This window comes from Sycon ciliatum, chromosome 13, assembly GCF_964019385.1.
Source record: "Sycon ciliatum chromosome 13, ocSycCili1.1, whole genome shotgun sequence".
In the NCBI taxonomy this organism is placed as follows: Eukaryota; Metazoa; Porifera; class Calcarea; order Leucosolenida; family Sycettidae; genus Sycon; species Sycon ciliatum.
The window spans coordinates 13058232-13077504 of NC_088655.1; the positions used below are offsets into that span (position 1 = coordinate 13058232).

At 47.5% G+C, this 19273-nt stretch overlaps 1 protein-coding gene across 1 annotated transcript; it reads right to left on the reverse strand.

Moving 5' to 3' along the window:
- Nucleotides 1–10: 10 nt before the first annotated feature.
- On the reverse strand, nucleotides 11–18997 carry LOC135830042 (26S proteasome regulatory subunit 8-like). Its single transcript, XM_065342427.1, has 14 exons — nucleotides 18684–18997; nucleotides 16117–16186; nucleotides 15645–15742; nucleotides 14678–14734; nucleotides 13918–13986; nucleotides 9396–9494; nucleotides 6041–6103; nucleotides 5279–5405; nucleotides 4640–4676; nucleotides 4307–4377; nucleotides 3810–3985; nucleotides 2893–3003; nucleotides 1220–1306; nucleotides 11–672 (listed from the first exon to the last, which is right to left on the reverse strand). The coding sequence occupies exons 1-14, from the start codon at nucleotides 18753–18755 to the stop codon at nucleotides 619–621; spliced, it is 1191 nt and encodes a 396-aa protein (XP_065198499.1). The 5' UTR covers nucleotides 18756–18997; the 3' UTR covers nucleotides 11–618.
- Nucleotides 18998–19273: the final 276 nt, after the last annotated feature.

The following is a 19273-nucleotide window of genomic DNA, read 5'->3' on the forward strand; positions in this document are numbered from 1 at the left end:
GGCGGACACGGACAACTGATGAGATTTGACAGTTTAAACACCCCTAGTCAATCCTCAGAAGTGGTAGCGATGGAAGCAATAAAAAAAAAGCAAAGACGTGTGAAGCAAATTCAGAGGTCCAAAGCGCAGAAATCGGTAGCATTAGGGTTGTTCTATTGAGTAAAATACAGACAAACAAGCAAGCCGTAAAACAAAACAAAAACAGGGAAAAGCATGTACAAGTCGACTGTACAGGAGCAGCGCGCTCATAGACAAAACACAAGTAAAAAAGGCAGAAATCATGTCATGAAAATGAAACTCAACAACAGGGGTACAGAGCTGGTCATGACTCTTAGCATGCGAACATCATCGGTCGACGGCTTTAGAAGAAAGGAATAACGCTAATGCTCGCACGAAAGCATGGGGGCGCAGCACGCGCTAGCCATGTTGTGATTGTTGCGCAGAGGGGAAAAAATGACTAGTGCTGGTGCGCGAACGTGCACGCACGCACGCACACACACGTGCACACACACACGTGCACACACACAACACACGCACCAGTCACGTACATACGTACATACATATACAAGGCATGATGCCGTGCTCCAAGAAGAACACGCCACACCTGTTCGCGGCAACTTATTTCCAGAACTTCTTGATGGACATACTCTTTTCACTATCCTTCATCATAATCTGTAAACACAAGGACAAGAAGACATAGTGGTCAAGCAGCGATAAGACATTGTGGACAAACAGACTGTAGACCATACACCATAGCTATCCCTTGGCAGACCTGTTGTGGCAGTAGGATATATTCCCAGCACAGATCCGTGTACAGCTCAGTGGGTATGCTCAGTAGTAGAGCAGCAGTAGCTGTGGAGTGTGGTGTGTTGTCTGACTGACGCTGCAGGGGCCCTTCTAAAACTGGGTGTAACTGTTGTACAGTACAACCTGTCAAGGTGACCACTTGGATAAAGCGATCACCTGTCGCAAAAGACTACTGACACCAGGACCGGGGGATGCTATTTCCAGTAAAATGACCCTGGATAAGGAGACCACCTGGGAATAGAGACTACGTTTTGAAGGTCCCTTGAGCGGTCGCCTTCACTGTACTGTGTATGTACTATTGTAAATCGTTGTGTGTACCTGCTCGGAGTAAAAGCCTAAAACTAACATCGGCTTCTACGGGAATAAGGCCAACCTTCATACACGACATCGTGGTACTAGTGCCAACACCTACCTTGGCTACGGCCATTTCGAAATCTTCTTGCGTGACATGCACACGTCGCTCTCGAAGTGCATACATACCTGCCTCAGTACACACACCCTGAACAACAAACACACACACACACACACAAACAGTTGAAAACACACATGAGGACACACGGACAAACACACACGGATATATATATATATACACACAAGGTGACATGCAACACACACACACACACACACACACACACACACACACACACACACATGCACACACACGTAATTGCACACGTTCATGTCCAGCCTGGCGGTTACACATCCAGTATACATTGTACAAGCGGTCCCTCATCCTTGTACCAGCCAGCTGATACTACAGTAAAACCTGTGACTACCGACCACCCCTTGGTGCCAGCAAAAGCGGTCTTTAGTAGCAGGTGGTCTTTAGTTAGAGGTTTGCACCGTGCGACCATATAAGGATCCCAGTATATGATATGCATATCAAAATGCAGCTAATACAATTCCCCAGGACTTGCGCAATGCCATTCTCATTTCAGGTCAAACAACACTTGGAGAGAAAGACGGAGAGATGGAGAGAGACAAAAGATAGAGAGAGAGAGAAGATTAATTTTTTTGCAGACATCAAATTCAGCTGCTACTTCTGAAGCCAGGAGTCAAACGTTCCCTGTGGAAGTTTCGTTTCGCGCTGGGCTTCAAATTTGTTCATCCGATCAATCGTACCGACTATCCTTGTTGTGACTTCTCGATTGTTCGAACGCGATCCTTCAGCATCAGGACCTTGCGGTGCTGCTTTGTTTCTGGATTCCTTGATGCCATCGTCGATTCATTTGTATGACTGGGGTGACAGAGCTGCTCAGTCTTCGTTTCTCCTCCGAGTAGTAACATCGAGCAGAGAGCGCTTTCGATGCGCTCTCAAAGACGTTTCCTATCATGTTTATTCTTGACAGGGCTTGAAATTCTGACAGGTGTAGTGCAGTCCACACCGACTCCACAGTCATAATGGCCTGCGTTCATTTGTTCAGCTGTAGTACCGAAAGATTCCTTTCAGGACCATGGGAAAATCAGCAAAATTTCAAGAAGGAGCTTCGAGCAACATTTTATTTCCTACATCGCGGTCGCTAGTTACGGGTCAAAAATCGTCTTTGGGACAAGAAAAGGCGGTCGCTGGTCACGTTCAGCAGGTAGTCGCTAGTCACAGTGCATTTTGAATGTGAAACTGTCCGTGCCTGGCCAAGTGGTCGGTAGTACCAGGCTGGTCGCTAGTCACGGTGGTCTTTAGTTACAGGTTTTACTGTATAGTGATAGGGCCTGTGAAATAGACAACGTCAACACCTGGGCTCAAACCTGTCACAAATGACTATTATAATCCACATTTTAGAACCGTTCATGCAAACAAACATGCTCAGTACCAGACATGACTAAAAGCATCATTTGGATATACCGTGTTACGTGATAGAACTGAAAACTGGCCAACCAGCAGCCATTACAATAACGAAGAGTTCAAGGAGAATTGAACAATCACACACGCACGCACGCACGTGTGTGTGTCACACACACACACACACACACACACACACACAGTCACACGCGCCATTGTGCTATGGATCAGATCCAGCAGCTTTTCGCTGCATCCAAGACAATGAGAAAGACCTAGTCGATTTTACACCAAACACAACACCTTACCTTCACTTCAGCACCGGAAGCACCCGGCATGAGTTCAGCAATATGACGCAGGTTGATGCCTCGGGTTAGGTTCATCTTTCTAGAGTGAATTCTCAGAATGTCAAGACGAGCCTGGTTGTGCAAACACACCCACCCACACCCACACCCATATGCACATGCACATGCACATGCACCCACACACCCACACACACAAGAGCGAGCACCCGCAAGAACAGTACCAACACCGGCATAAGAACAAGCTTACAACAGCAATAGCAACCATGCAGAGGAGTAATTTAGATCCTGTCAGTGTAGACTGTAGATCATGATCATTGCCAATACAATTTTTATTATCTATTCGAGACCATACATATACTGCTGTCAGGTACCCAAGAGCTGGGGGTCAGCCTCGTAGCCTAGACCGTTATTATTTCCATGTACTGCAGTTTCGCCGTGTAGATGTCTGTTACTGTATGCTGTGCTTGGTGAAACCCTAGCCTGTTAGTTCGCCGGCGCCCCGACAGAACTGTACGCCGAGAGCAGCCCAGTTCAATCTGCTACAGGTCATCGTCAGGACGTACAGGAGTCCATGACCTGCATAATCCATAGCAGAAGTTGACACCCTACTAGAAATGAAGGCACCAGCACTTGAAAGCCTGCCGGTCCTTCCCTTGAAAAGAGAAATATTCAGTACAGTACTGTCGGTCGCCGAAGAACAGGGGGGGGGGGGGGGGGGGGGGGGAGGGGGTTGGGAGTAAGCCTCCTACTAGCCTAGACCGTTCTTATTTTCCTGTACATGTACTACAGTCTATGCACAGTTGAGTCACCGTGTATACATCGGTATGCTATGCTGTGCTTGGTGAAATTCTAGTCTGGTCGTTTTCTGGCGCTCTATTCTTCGGCACCCGGCAATACTGTAAATGAACAAGGATACTTACATCTTCATTGGGGGCAGGGAACTCGATCTTCCTGTCAATTCGACCTGGACGCAACAGTGCCGGATCCAGAATATCAATACGATTGGTGGCCATGATGACCTTGATGTTCTTTGTCGCCTCAAAGCCATCCAGCTGATTGAGCAGTTCAAGCATAGTACGCTGTACTTCACTATCACCTGCAAGGAAACACACATACACACACACAGATACACACACACACACACGACTACCGTTAGCAGTTACAGAGAGATCATTCAAACTTCAATACACACATGTGCATGCAATGTGTGAGGTTGAGAGAAAGAAACATTTGACCACACACACCCACCCACACCCTCACACACACACACACGCACGCACACCCACCGTAGAGAAAGAAAGGATAGATATGAGAGGAGAGAGGAAGGAGAGGGAGGAGGAGGAGGAGGAGGAGGAGAGAGAGAGAGAGAGAGAGAGAGAGAGAGACGCTTGGTAGTCTCACACACTGAGTTTCTTACCTGTCGCTGTACTTCTTGAAGCACCAATACTATCAATTTCATCCATAAAGATAATACTGGGTGCATGTTCCCTGCAGACACAAACACAACACACATGTACACAGATTATAATTCTTGCACTGGTAAAGACAAAAACAAGTATTCTCCCTAGCTCCAGGTAGTTCATTTTGACCAAACGCAGCATGAAGACGATGGTTGAATGACTCTCTCCCATGGCTGTCTTTTGCTGACTATGTTCTAATAAAAAACAACCCCTGGACGCAGCAAGCCAAAGGCATGGTGTCACGGTACAACAACAACAATACAGCTCACACTCACGGCGGGAGTACTCACCGAGCCATGACAAAGAGTTCACGGACCATTCGCGATCCTGCCAAGCCATAACACACACACACACACACAGAGGGAGAGAGAGTCATGAAAAAATATTGAGGAACCTAATTCAACCTATCCAGACAGACTAAATCATACGGATAATGCAGTACTATGACACATTGCCAAATACTCTGGATTCTGGTAAGGCAAAGACACCCTCGGACAGCATCAAAGACAGAATCAGTGGTGACTTCTTGTCACAGATGACCTTCTCATAACATAGTATCCAGGCACGTGTAACCCGAAGGTGTGCAGCAAGAGTCGGAGGTCTGAGGTATTTCTTCCTACCGGACTCATGTCGGAAGGAGTACCGTATTTCCCCGGTTGTAAGCCACACTTGATTGTAAGCCACACTTGATTGTAACTTATTTGTAAGCCACACTTGATTGTAAGTCGCATCCCCATTTTCAGGTGCATGTTGTATCATTTCAATATATTCACTTCAGTAGCTAGTCATGCTCGATTGTAAGTCATACCTCCTTTGTCGGCCCTGAGGTTTACTGTAAAAAGGTGTGGCTTATATTCGAGGAAATGCAGTAATAGTGTCAGTGTACAGTGCTCAAGCAGCTCAATTATTATTCATATTGCACCACTCACCCTCTCCGATATACTTCTGCACGAGTTCAGAGCCGGAGACGCGGATAAACGTGGTGTTCGTGTGGTGGGCGACGGCTCTGGCAAGCAACGTCTTGCCAGTACCAGGTGGACCATACAGGAGAACACCCTGCACACACACAACACAACACAGACATATGCAATGCATACTCTGTAAGACTTTTCCAAGCACTTGCAGACTCCACTGCAGCCATTTACACATTTAATATAGGATACCCCAACACTGGGTTTTTTCCTGTTTTCACCCTAATGATGGCTGCCATGGCCGAAAATTTGGTGAACAGTTTAAATGACGTGTGCAGCAAACAGACCGTATTTGGAGTGTTAGAGTTGAGGTATCGTACGGTAAGACATGTTATTATAACAAGTCACAAATTCAACAATTGTCCAAAATTAACGATCTTGCAGTCTTCAGGCATATCCGCACATAACACATGTGAGGCGTTACAGCCTCAACAGAACTTATTACAACGGAGAAATGTCCCTCGTTAAAATGGTAGATTTTTACATGTCTTACAGTACGCAGATACGCTAAAAAGAATGGTACCGGTAGGACTCATGATCTCCAGAAAAGTTGACGTAGACAGAAAATACTGTAGTTGCACACACTCTTGTTTATGTACTCTTGCCAGCATACATGTGCTGCAGTGCATTTAACTGTTCAGATAACAAAGCTAGACTGGGTGGGTAAATGTGACACTTCAATCACCCAGCACAATGCACATCAAGAGCAAGAGGCATTACCTTTGGCTGATCGATACCAAGTGCTTCAAACAATTCCGGATGCTTGACAGGCAGCTCAATAACCTGCACAGTGAACAGCAACATCAGAGAGCCACAAGCAGATAGTCACACACGCACTCATACACTAAAACCACGAGTATATAACCCCCCCCCCCCCCCCAAGAGTGTGCAACTCTGCATATGGGGTCTCCTCACATCACGTGTCTCAGTTACGTTCCTACTACGTACAAACGAAGGATAGCGTGCGCGCAATCCAAATATCTGCCATGATCATGCTGGGGATTTGCATACCCGCAGTGAGTTTTTGTCAGACAGCGCTTTTTTTTATTACTCCGCTGCTCGCTAAAAACGGGCTGGAAACGTACAACTGCGACTCTACACCACGTGATGTGAGTTTTCGCCGTCGGCGTACCCTATAGAAAGGGTATCAGGAGTTGCACACTCTTGGGGGCTACCGTAATGTCGCGTGTAAAAGCAGGTGCTTACGGCCGTGTAAGCCGATGTCAGTGGTAGGCTTCTATTCAAGTCCGGCTTCTATTCAAACCACGTATCTCTATGTATGTCAACACTACACCAGGCTTATGTGCAGACAGTGTATCTTAAAAATCAGGCTTGTATTCAAAACAGGCTTTTATACTAGGCAGGCTTTAATACAAGACACTACAGTATATACTCTTGGTAAAACCTGTAAGTAAAGACCACCGTGACTAGCAACCAGCCTGGTACTACAGGCCACTTCGCCACGCACGGACGGTCTCACATTCATATAATGGTTGTGCGGTGCAAACCTCTAACTAAGGACCACCCGCCACTAAAGACCGCTTTCTCTGGCCCTAAGTAGGGATTTCAGTCACGTGATCTGCGGGGGCAAAAGTACCTTGACACGCATGCATGCTTTTTGAATGCCAGGCATGGCACAGCTCAGCGTGGGGTCTTCGGCGTAGATTTTAGGTAGGGAGAGTGAGTTTATCGCCATTTTTATTGGCGCACCGTTGAAGAGTAGGTTTCAAGCTTTCGTTTGGTGCCTCACGCGGCGAATTCGTGCCGATATTACGCATCTCGATAGATTCTTGTAGATTTCAAAGTCGCTTTTGAGGTGTTTGCCTTGGTTCCACGCTCAAGCGGCAGTCAGAATCAGATTCTACGGCATCGATTTAGTCTAGGTAGGTTCCTTCAGACGGCATGAAGGGTCGCGCTCGGTCGCGGAAATTGTTTTGAAGTTGAACGCCATGACACAGTATGGAGGTGGAGAAGAAAGACGATTGACTTCCGTCTTCCTCTGTGTTCATGGTGTTGTCCCAGGCAGTTGAGGAATGGCCTAGTAGTAGTTGAACTCTCGTTGAGGGCGAGAAGCAAAAATGATACCAAGTAAGTTAGCATAATTTGATTTTGCTAGTTGCAGTCGTGGATGGAAAGGATTTCGAGACGATGTGAAAATTGCCAGGAACAAAATCGGGCGTATCAGAGAGTGGAGAAAAAAATTGCTGAAGAACAAGGCAAGTGACGACCTCAGTGAATTACTAAGTCATCCTTTTGACTGCTTCTCAATCAAATTGTAAAGCAGATAACCACACACTGAACGAAAAATCGTATATTGTGTCTGATTCTTGTCCAAGAAAGAAACATTGAACTGCAAGGAAAATTGTGGGCTGCAGGGATTGCAAATTGCATGAATTGTATAAGTTTGGAAAATTATATCAGTGTTATCAAATTTCCACACCTGAGCAGTCGTACGTGCTGAGGTGTGGATATTTGCAACAGTTCATGTCCATGCTGGACCAGCCGTTGATGTCAGTGCTGAAGCAACAGTTGATGTTGATGCCGGCGCAGCAAATGATGGCGCTTTGGAGCCCGCATCCGGCATAGCAGGTCTTGACCCTGTGTGTGGCACCAGACTTGATCTTCCATGTGTCATACAGGTGCGTGGTTGTTCCAGGCTGGTTTTTTACTGAACTTATCTCTTATAAATACTCACCGCTGGCTGGCTTCTGTGTACAATACTCAATACCCTCTAGAATGGTCGTTGTGCGGCTAATGTGCGTCTCTGACTCGTTGCAGCCGAAAACGGGCACTGTGTGACATCAGAGCTTGCTGTCTGCTCCTCTAGTTTCCCACATGCATACTATATAACTTAAATGTGGTGTTTGCCGTATTTCTGTCATATTCCACCTATTACCATGTTGCATTATGCGTGAAATATACTGTTGCTAGGGCCGTTGCTAAGGACGCCATTGTTGCGGTCATTTGGAATATTGAAAAAAAACTTTTATCTTCCGTTCCGTCACAGCCAGGGCCATCCTTGATCCAAGTTTGGCCACGATCGGATGAAGTTTATTTGTTGCTATGGTGTTGCTAGGGAGTATGGGAATTCCATTTTGTGCCATCCTGCAGATCCAATTTGTATGTGTGTTCATCAAGGTTGGTGCGCTATGTTTGAATGCTCATAACTTTGGAAATACTGCTTGGATTCCGTTCAAATTTTCTGTGGACAGTCCTTACACATAGATGCTTCAGAAAAACTTGTTAGTTGGAGCAAAGCGCTGCTCAGAAAAAACCGCCTGAAATCCCTACCCTAAGGGGTGGTCGTTAGTCACATAATTGCACTCATACATACCTACTGCAGGTACTAACAAGAGTACATGAGACCCAGCGTGTGCAGCTTCTGACTTTTTTCTGCACGAGTGTCTGTCACGGCGAAATTCCGTGATTACATCATATTTGATGCAGATCTGAGGCGGGAAGTAGCGCAGTGCGTGCAGCTGAGCTTTAGCTGTGCAGAAAGAGACCTGCTTGAATCCTGCTTGCACGCACTACATCACTAAAATGATGTAATCACGGAATTTCGCCGTGACAGCAACCCATCAGAGCTGCGCACTCTAGGTTTCATGTACTCTTGGTAGTAATCCTTGCACTACAGTATAGTACCATGCTGCTCAACAGAACATGATCAAGTGAGTCAAGTTTGCACCCTGAACCAGCTGACATGCCAATGTTTGCAGGTCTAGGGCTGCACCACGCCTGGCACATACTTGACTCGCGTGATCGGACTTCCTTTAGCAGCACTGTACACACTTTGCACTGCCAGTTTTCAACAATAACCTGGCAATACTTCAAGTACTAACAGCCGGTATGGTACTAAACACGATGAATATCACATGTGAGCAGGTGTGTCGGAACTTCAAGGGTGTTTCTAAACTTGAGAGCTACAGAAAAAGAACTTTGGTGGCTACAGTTCTGCACCAAGTACATACGAATCGTACGCGTATTCGGTGGTGGTGGCACAAGTGAACTTGCTCGGGCAGTTTGCATTCAGTGCATGCAGCACACGTCCTGGCATAAACCAACGCAACCTTACCTCCTTGATTTCCTGGATCTGCTTGTCAAGACCACCGATTACTTCATAGGTGCTGTCCGGCACTTTCTCCACCATCATCAAGCTGACAAGAGGGTCAACCTGAGACAAGACAAGACAGGCACAAATGTTGCAACAAAACCATGGCACAACGAAATCATTGATTGCCAGTACGATTTACACACATTGTGAATTCTACAGGACCAGTTACATGTGCTGCCAAGTCTCTCCAGCTATTCAAACAGGGCCCGGTTCCTACACACAGTTGCTCCATCATTGCACTGGTCGTCTTTATAGCAGTTTACACTGTACCACTGCCACATCAAAATCAATCACTGCTGCTGCCCTGCTCCCCCCCCCCCCCCCACACACACACGCAGATACGCACACACAGATACGCACACACAGATACACACACACACACACACCACACACACACACACACACCACACACACACACCTGGTCCTGGTCCTGGTATACACTGCCATGTAGGTCACGCGTTTCTCGTTGAGCGAGACGGAGACGAGAGGAGACATGAGCGTTGGTGACGGGATAAGTCGTTTCGCCTTTTGAAACGCCTCCGGCAATTCTGACATTGCAATTGGAACTTGTCCCTTTCATCAGCAGTTGGGCGCCTGGTGGATCGGTTGCAGTTGTGGATAGCAAAGCCCCGGATCGACTTACAGCAGCGTTCACAAATGGGACAGTGAGCGGTACAGCACGGTTTCCGAATACATAGGCGTACAGGTGAAGAGCTTGTGGCATTAGCAACATTCGGGGCAGAATTGGACTGGACACAGCGATGGACTGCAATGCCACCCGCACTCCGAAACCATCGGTGACACTGGGAGCACTGGCGGCTGTTGGCTTGCTGCTGGACTGGTTTACGCCGTTCCATGATGCACTTGTGGCGGGCGATATCTTGCTGCCGAGCAAATGCACGCCGGCACACCTCGCAGACTATCTCCCGAGCCGGTTTCTGAGCTGGTTGTATTGCTCGATAAGCTTGCCGCCACTCAGATCGTTCCTGCGCTGTGTCAAACCATGACTCGTCGGCGATGTTTATTCGTCGCAGGTCGACCCTAATTGCGTCTCGCCATCGTTTCCGCGGGCCACACGCTGGGCGTGGTGGCAGCAATGTGCCAAACAACAACATCCGCGGCATCCGCTCCTCAGGCATGCGTACCACGTGCCCAAGCCATTCCAGTCTTCTCTGCATGAGGAGGTCGGGGATATCCAGTGGGTTTGCTGCATTCCATGTTTTCAGAATGGTGTCCTTGGCTATCTTCAAGTCCCACACATCCCGCTGTGCAACACTCATGATGGAAAGAAGCGACCGGTAGTAGAAGGTCGTGATCCGTTGCACATCACTTTGCAGCGGTACCCACGTCTCCGCACAATAGAGCAGTAAGGACAGAACACAGGCCTCGAAAACCAGACGCTTGGTGCGCAGAGAGAGATTGTGGTCATTGAAGACAGCATGACGGAGCGCTCCAAAAGCACGGGAGGCAGATGAAACACGGGTCGATACATCTTTGTGAGATCGGCCAGAATCATGGATAACAGCACCCAGGTATCGGAACTCACGCACACATTCCAATGTGCCATTCTTCACAGGAAGAGGAAGTCGGTCATCATCCGTGATACCATAGCCAACCGCCATAAATTTGGTCTTGTCCAGATTGACGGTCAGACCAAATGCAGACGAGACATCGATGAACATATCCAGAGCAAGAGCAGCAGCAGTACGGGTAGTGGCAAACAGTGCAGAGTCGTCAGCGAACTGGCAGTCGTTGATGGTAGTCTGATCGTCAGTACGCTTTCTCTTGAAATAAAGCGAGCCCCCAGGATTGAATGCCAACGGGACGCCGATACCAGGCACATGCTCGACCACTCTGGACCATCTCTGGAAAACAGCCCACATGAATATGTTGAATAAGACTGGTGCCATACAACAGCCCTGCCGCAAACCACTCTTCACTGCAATGGGTTGGATGGGTGTTGACCCGATGGAGAGAGTAGCCGACATGGAGGTGTGAAACGACTTGATGATGTTTACGATGTTACTAGGGACCCCTGCCTTCGCGAGAATCAGCCACATGCATTCACGGTTTACTGAGTCGTACGCCTTACGTAAATCAACAAAGACAACGTATCCCGGGCAGCGATGTTCGTACAACTTCTCCAGGACTTGGCGAACTGCAAACACCATGTCTGTGCAAGATCGACCCTTACGAAAGCCGCACTGGGAGTCGGGTAGAATATTCTCCGCAATAATCTGTAATCTGGACTGAAGTACTCGAGCAGCAACTTTCCCAACAACATCCAGGAGTGATATGCCACGCCAATTATCACACAATGAGAGGTTACCTTTCTTTGGGATTGGCACAAGGTTGCAGTCTACCCATTCCTGCGGAACAGCCTCGTCATCCCAGACATGGTGCAACAGATCCAACAGTGCCTCCATGAAACTCTCACCACCCGCTTTGACCAACTCAGGCAGGATAGCTGAGGCGCCAGCGGCCTTGCCGTTGCTGAGTTGTCGAATAGCTCGCGCCACCTCTGCTGCATCCGGCTTGCCAGCGATGTTCTGGTTGATAGACTGCTGGTCTATTTCGTCAATGGCACATGGATCAAATGTGCTAGGGATGTTGAGTACGCCATCGAAATGTTGGTACCATCGTCCACCTTGTTCCTCCACAGATTTGCAGATGTTGCCATTTGCATCCCTAATAGCGGTAGTAGACACAGGGCGTAATCCCTGCTTGGCAGCCTGCATATCCTTAACACATACCCACACCCGTGAGGAACTGAACCGTGCACCATCAAGAGATTTGGCTTTGTTGGTGAACCAGGAGTTCTTGGCAGAGCGGACAGCAGCTCTTGCCTTACTCCTGGCAGCCTTGAACCTGTTCCACGTGTCATCAGACCTGCCACTTGAAATCCATTCTTGATATCGCTGATTCCTTTCATTCAACAAGGGTTCGAGGGTATCTTTGCTCTCAGTAAACCAATCTGGTTGACGACGTTTCTGAAAACCGAGGGTCTCCTCTGCAGACCCGGTGACCGCGGTGCGCAACCTCGACCATTTGCATTCAACGGTGGTATGTTCATTCGGCTGTTGCAGACTGTTTGTGAGGCATTCACGATAGACATCAGCAACTCGTGTGATGTTTCCAGATGAGTCAGTGCTGTGGACATCCTTCAAACGTGCAACATCAAACCGCTTACATTTCTTCGTTTGCACACAACGCGAGCGGCGCTGCAGACGGCCTACTACAAAACGCGCAGCCACCAGGTTGTGGTCGCTCCCACATTCCGCACTTCTTATAACTTGAGCATCAATACATTGGTGGTAGTCAGCTTGTGACGTGATGACAAAATCAATACAATGAAATCTCTTTGACCTTGGATGTTGCCAGGTCCACTTCCTATCCTCTGTCTTGCAGAACCATGTGTTACACACCATCGCCTGAATAGTTGCAAGAAAATCCAACAGCTCACGTCCTGCAGAGTTCATCTCACCCACTCCATGTGGGCCCCGTACACGTGACCACTCATCAGCGTCAGCATGCGTACGGGATCCAACTCTGGCGTTGAAGTCACCCAACAGAATAAACTTTTCTGTGCCCATCCGTGGCAAAGTCGCTTGCAAGTCCGCAAAGAACTGTTCCTTGGCAATTCGCTTGCTGGCGAACGTCGGAGCATATGCGGAGATGACAGTATACCATACCGGTGAACACCCATGAATATCAAACTTCAATCGCGCTGACACAATCCGAGAGCTGCGGGCGTCGTATTGACAACCGCCGTCACGCCACGCGCGAGCTGCATTTCCCAGCAACAGAATCGCAACACCTTCACCCCTTCGACACGACTCTCCCTCGCCAGGTGAAGGTCTTCCAGACGAAATTAGCACTGCTCCGTCGATGTTGTAAACGTTCTTATCCAGCCAGTAGGTCTCTTGAAGACAAACTATTTCCAATCCAAGACGTTTGAAAATTTGAATTATCCGATAAATTTTCTTGTCGTCAGCCACTTGATGTCGAGTGGATGCTGTTTGGACGGGTCCTTCACTTTCCAGCAACGAGCGGACATTCCACGTCCCAACGCTCAGGGTAAACTCCTTTCGTCTCCTACTGCGTGCGGTAGATGGCTCCATTCGCGGGCTTGCAAGGCCTCGCGATGGGTCCAACAGCGGAAAACAGAGTCAGAGTGACGACACCCGAAGTTCGTCCTGTAATCTGCTCTGCTGACTTTCCGCTGTGGACTTCTACTGGGAACTGTCCCAGAAACGACCCTGGAAGCCCAGAGTCGTCCCTGAGAACTGAAAACTAACAAAAACTAATCAAACGATGAGAGCTACAAAATTCCTAACTGACTCCTGTAGAGTCACACACACACACACACACCACACACACACACACAACACACACACACACACGCGCACACACACACACACAGATATGCACACACACACACACACGCAAGCTCATGCAAACAAATGCAAACAACAGCACCCACCTTGTTGGGAAGGATTTTGTGCAGCGCATAGCTGTCATTCTGTAGTGCTACACGGCACCCTGCCTTGACCTGCATGTGGCACACACACACACACACACAGTACAGACACAATCACATGTTGTCAACTATCATACCCTCTATGAAACACTTCAGAGTTCACACGTTTGTATGTTCGCAGAGTTTGTGACAGCAACAACATAACTGTGTTCAAAATTCCATGATGCCACTCTCCTAAATTTATGATTACGCCGCATTGTGCGACTGGCCTATGTGCATGCACATTTGAATGGGAAAAGGGAACTACATGTAGCCAGCAATACAAAAAGGTTTTGAGCGAGATTGCGTGAGTCGATTGTGAACGATCTGCAAAATGAGTCCACAAGTTCGTATGTTCCCAGAGTTTGTGACAATCACAACACGACTGTGTTCAAAATCCCATCATGACACTCTCGAGCGTAGATATTATTACAACTTCAAAGTATGCCGTATCGTACGTTCTCTTCAGGTCATATACAGGCAAGAGCAAACTATAACAAAAACAATGAATTTCTAAAGGAAAGCAAAGAGGTGCTAAAAGGTTTTTTGTTTTTGTTGTGCGCAACCACTCTACTAGGCCAAAGAAATGAAACACTGCCCCAGCCAGTGTGAAGGGTTCTTATTCATGAACAAAAAGGGCGCGCACACACACACACACACAGACACACACACACATGCAGGCAAGCACACACGCAGAACCAGGATGACACAACACAGTACTCACATCAGCCATCTCAATGTTCTTTCCTAAATCTACAACAAATTTTCCTTCCGGCGGCACCTGCACAAATCACCAAGAAGAAAGTGGCATAAATATCTAGAAGGTAAGTTACTTCACTGTGGAGCAGAGGCAGTAATCCGCAATGACACACAGTGAGTTCACGAGACTAGGCAGGGCCTGGGCTCGCCTCCGATCAAGGGGAAGTTGGGCCTGCTTATCCACCATCAAGTCCTGATCCATGCAAGAAGAACACCCCATGTACGTCATCTCAGATACATATAATGCCGGATTTTCTCTACTGCCCAGACAGCAAAGCACCCAGGGTCAACATTCTATTCCGGCAGGGATGGGGGTTCACTGAAGCTTCTGACCAGTGCTACAAAATACTTCATCTGGAAAAAAACAAAAAAACATATCACTTGACCGACCTGTCAGTTCTAGTGGACAGAGCTTTGAGGAAGCAAGTGATGGTGACTCTGAGTGAGACCCAAACGGTGCCAATATCTGTTTGTATAATAGCGAACATACAGTGCTTCAAAGAAGTACATCCACTCGTTTCGTGCTGAAGTGTTGTTGCTCCACTGCGCCGAATTTCACAATAAATGTAAGTAAAAAAGCCACAGTTCCGTTTCCGGAGCAAGTACAGTACATGTAGTAAAGAACATGTCGGTTACAGCAGTAAAAAAAGGTTTCATCCTGTGACTATTGCTGCAGTCAGCATCTAAATGAAAGCCGAATACAGAGCTACACCTGCTTAGCACTCATCACTGACACAATCAGAAACCCATAGCAGAACTAGCATTAAGAGCCTGATTGCACTCACTCATTCACTCACCGCTCACTCACTAACCTACCCAGCACACTCACTCAGACACTCGCACGCCCACACACTCACCCACCCGCCCATGTACTCACCCACCCACACACACACTGAGCATTGATATTCGGTCTTATCCTGGACGGCACATACCTTGACAAGGACCTTCTTGGTGTCCATCGGCTTAATCACTTCACCGACATGGCTACTCTGTTCGTGGAGGTGTTGAAGTTCTTCGCGAATAGCACGAACTAAACAGAAGAACAACAATGGGGTAAAGGAACATCAGAAATTTGCTCCTTCTTTCACAAAACTAGTGCTGCAAATACAATTTTCCATTTTCAATCAGTTTCCCCAGGCCAATGGACAAGCCAAGAGGCTTTGCGGTGGGGAAGTTTGCGCACAACCCAGAGGCGTACCAGGACTAAATCCATTGGATCAACAGTAGCCCGACAGACTAGGGCAACGGCAGGACAAACACATGTTGATACCGAACCAGAGTGTCAACCATCTTTCCCATATCGGAAGCTTCGCCCAGGGGTTTCACTCTCAAAGCAGGCTGTCAAAATCCTAAAATCGTCAAGGTACTGCCTGACATTGAAACATGAACAGCGGGCAACAGTACCTTTTGTATTTAGTTCATTTCTTTGTGCTTCAAGACGACGTAGATCTTGCATTTTCTCACTGACCATCACCTGTTAACATGTACAGCACAACCAAGGATCACAAAAAAGCCTAAGTCAAAACAAGAGCAACTCTGCCATGTGAAGATGCATGTACCGGTACATGTGCCTTCAACTTAAACTCCACGAGGACTTCTTTGTTTCATAGCACAAACTCGGAAATTAGCTTTTCAAGGGTAACGTCACCCGGACGGGCTTAAATTCAAAGCCGTGTGTAAAAAGTAAAGTAAAGTTTGCACGCCTGCGTCACCACTGGCTGTACAGTTGTGTGGTTGGCTAAATCTGGAGACTATACCTAGACAAGCCAGATGTTGACCCAGTGAACACCACCACAAACAGTCATCTGATTCGAGGAGCCAGATTGATTGTTCGCAAGAAGCACAGCAGAAGGTGAAAGGATCACTACAAGCAATACTGACTACAACTACAAGAGACTGCCTGCTTTGTTCTGTCCTCCACCGAGTTTGCGCATGGCTCCGTCTTTCATGCCATCAAACCAATCAAGTGGCAACACAATCTTACATAGGATCCAAAAATACATAAAAATAATAGTCCAATCTACAAGGTAGACCGGATTATGCATCCCTGCTACATTGTATGCAGCCTTTGAGAATAGACATTGGCGGCAAAACTCGGCCATTATAGAACTACCAGTCGCTCCGTAATGCACTCTCTGCCGACCCATTTCACTTGCACATCACCACCACAATGAGGACAACTCCTTTGTGATGTTGATATTGCCAGAGGCAGCTTTTGCTCCAACAGAGCTCCTTACTGGAGGTAGCAGAAAAATGGATGATTGAGATGAACAAACGGTGTTCTATATGGCAAAAACTAGCCCAATTGCACACCTTCTGCCTGGAGGTGTGACATGTCCTAGGAGACTAAGGTGTTCATCAGAACACTACAGACAGGTGATAGTGTAAGCACGAATTGCCAGGACATGTCATGCAGCAGCGCTAGAACTGGTGTGAAAAACCAATCAACAGACATGAACTGTGAGAGGTATTACTAGGGTTGACAATGGGCAAGCAGTGCGGCAAATGCCTCAGGGGCGCCTGGGACTGCCGTATTATCAAACTTCCATTGGCATGACCTTGTCACCTTGCCCCGTCACTGGGACCAGTACAACCATTAAAACTTCTCAATACTTCGTAATTTTTGTTCGTATGGATGTGTGGCTTCTAGTACATACATGTACAGTGCTGCTAAATGAAATCCAGTCGAGGCACTTAAGGACGCACCGGACGTTGCGCAGCCCTAGACCTGCGAAATGGTGCATGGGGCAAAAACTTGACTCACGCGACCAGATTAATCCGATTTCATTGAGCAACACTGTAGTACTTCTGACAGTAGATCTCTGTTGATTGTTTTCTCGCACCATGGCTAGTGCTGCTGCATGCCACGTGTAGGTGCTTGCACTATCACCTCTCTGTCACCTAACACCTTAGATTCCTAGGGCATGCTACCCTTCTAGGCAGAACGTGTGCAATTGCACCAGTTATGCCCTATACAACACCATGCATCTCAATCATCCTCTTTTCTGCTATTTTCACTAATGGGCTGTGTTGGAGCAAAACAGCTGTCTAGAGCATCTGAAAATATCAAAATCGCACAGGAATTGTCCCCGCTATTGCGACTGTGTGCAAGTCATATTGGTCAGCCAAGAGCACACTGTGGAGTGACAGACGTTTACTCTACAGTACGTTTGTGAAACTACTCGGCGACAAGGAACCTTGCACTCATGTGACCTGGACGTTCTCGAGTAATGGGATGTGTATTATGATGCGGAAATGTACAGACTACCAAAGCCAAGCTTGTCACTACATATACGTGTGATGCCAGCCTACTAGGCATGTGTGCGGTGGATGCCACGTGGATTACTGCGGTAAGCAATGTGAGTGGCTGCTCACAACTGACCTCGCACGAGATCACTTGGTGATGTGGTGTATGCGAGCAATGCCGGCACACACACACACACACACACCTCAGACCTCAAACTTGCCCATCGCGGAAGCGATGATAGCGAACAGCTATGTTAGACATAGCAACTTACACACACACACACACACACACACACACACACACACACACACACACACACACACACACACACAGACGATAAAAAGGGAAGAACGCTAGCTTCACTATACAGTCTGTAATAGTATTGCTGCAGTTCCTATCCTTGTTGGCAATGGGGTACTAACGGCATCCGCAGAAAGTGCTCGCTTTTCGAGTTTTCAAATCGAAACAATTATTGCGAATAGCAGCTACAGCTGCGCTACCAGACGACAGACAACTTTAATTCTGAGATCTTGCAGGTATTTTACGAGGCCTGAAAGTCACATACTGATACTTCCTCGGAAATTCCTATTCAACGTGATGAATCAACTCCCTGATTTATGTGAAATTTAATTCAATCGAATAGATGGAATATGTTGGTGATGCCCCTCGAACAACTAATACTCTCGCACAAAAACTTATCGAAACGGAATAGAACACCACTCACCTCCATTTCCTCGATTTTGGTGACATAATACTGCTCTATAGCAGACTCTTCGTTATGTGGTGGAAGATCCATTGTGGAAGATCAAGATAACTTCTATTTCAATTCAAACTAGATTGATTCACAGGAACGACCCAGATGTCGGGCCCGCATCGGAGCCTCAAAACTCTCACAATACAGTGGTGAGAACACACGAAATCCAAATACTCTTCACAATTTGAAAGGTGAGATACTCTTCGCTGATAGTTTAGAACGGGGAGCAGGATTCTAGAACAGAGATCCAAACCTTTTCGAGAAAATCTTCTTCGTTGACGATTAAAAAATTTCAATTTTTTGTGCGTTTTGCGATGATGTCAGGGAAACGCATGCGCGATGTTCAATCATGTGACGTAACTATACCCTGCGCTAGCGGCTCGCGCGATAGCGGCCGCGGCGCGGCGGCGCTGTGCGCCAGCGCAGCCTACAAGTGTAGCGTAGCGCGCGCGCGTACATGATCATGTATATAGGGAGGTTCTAGCAGGTGTCTGGGTTAGAGTCTACGGCTTCGCGTGTTTTGGCTCCAGATTTCTACGCGGAGATTGCATTCTCTACGT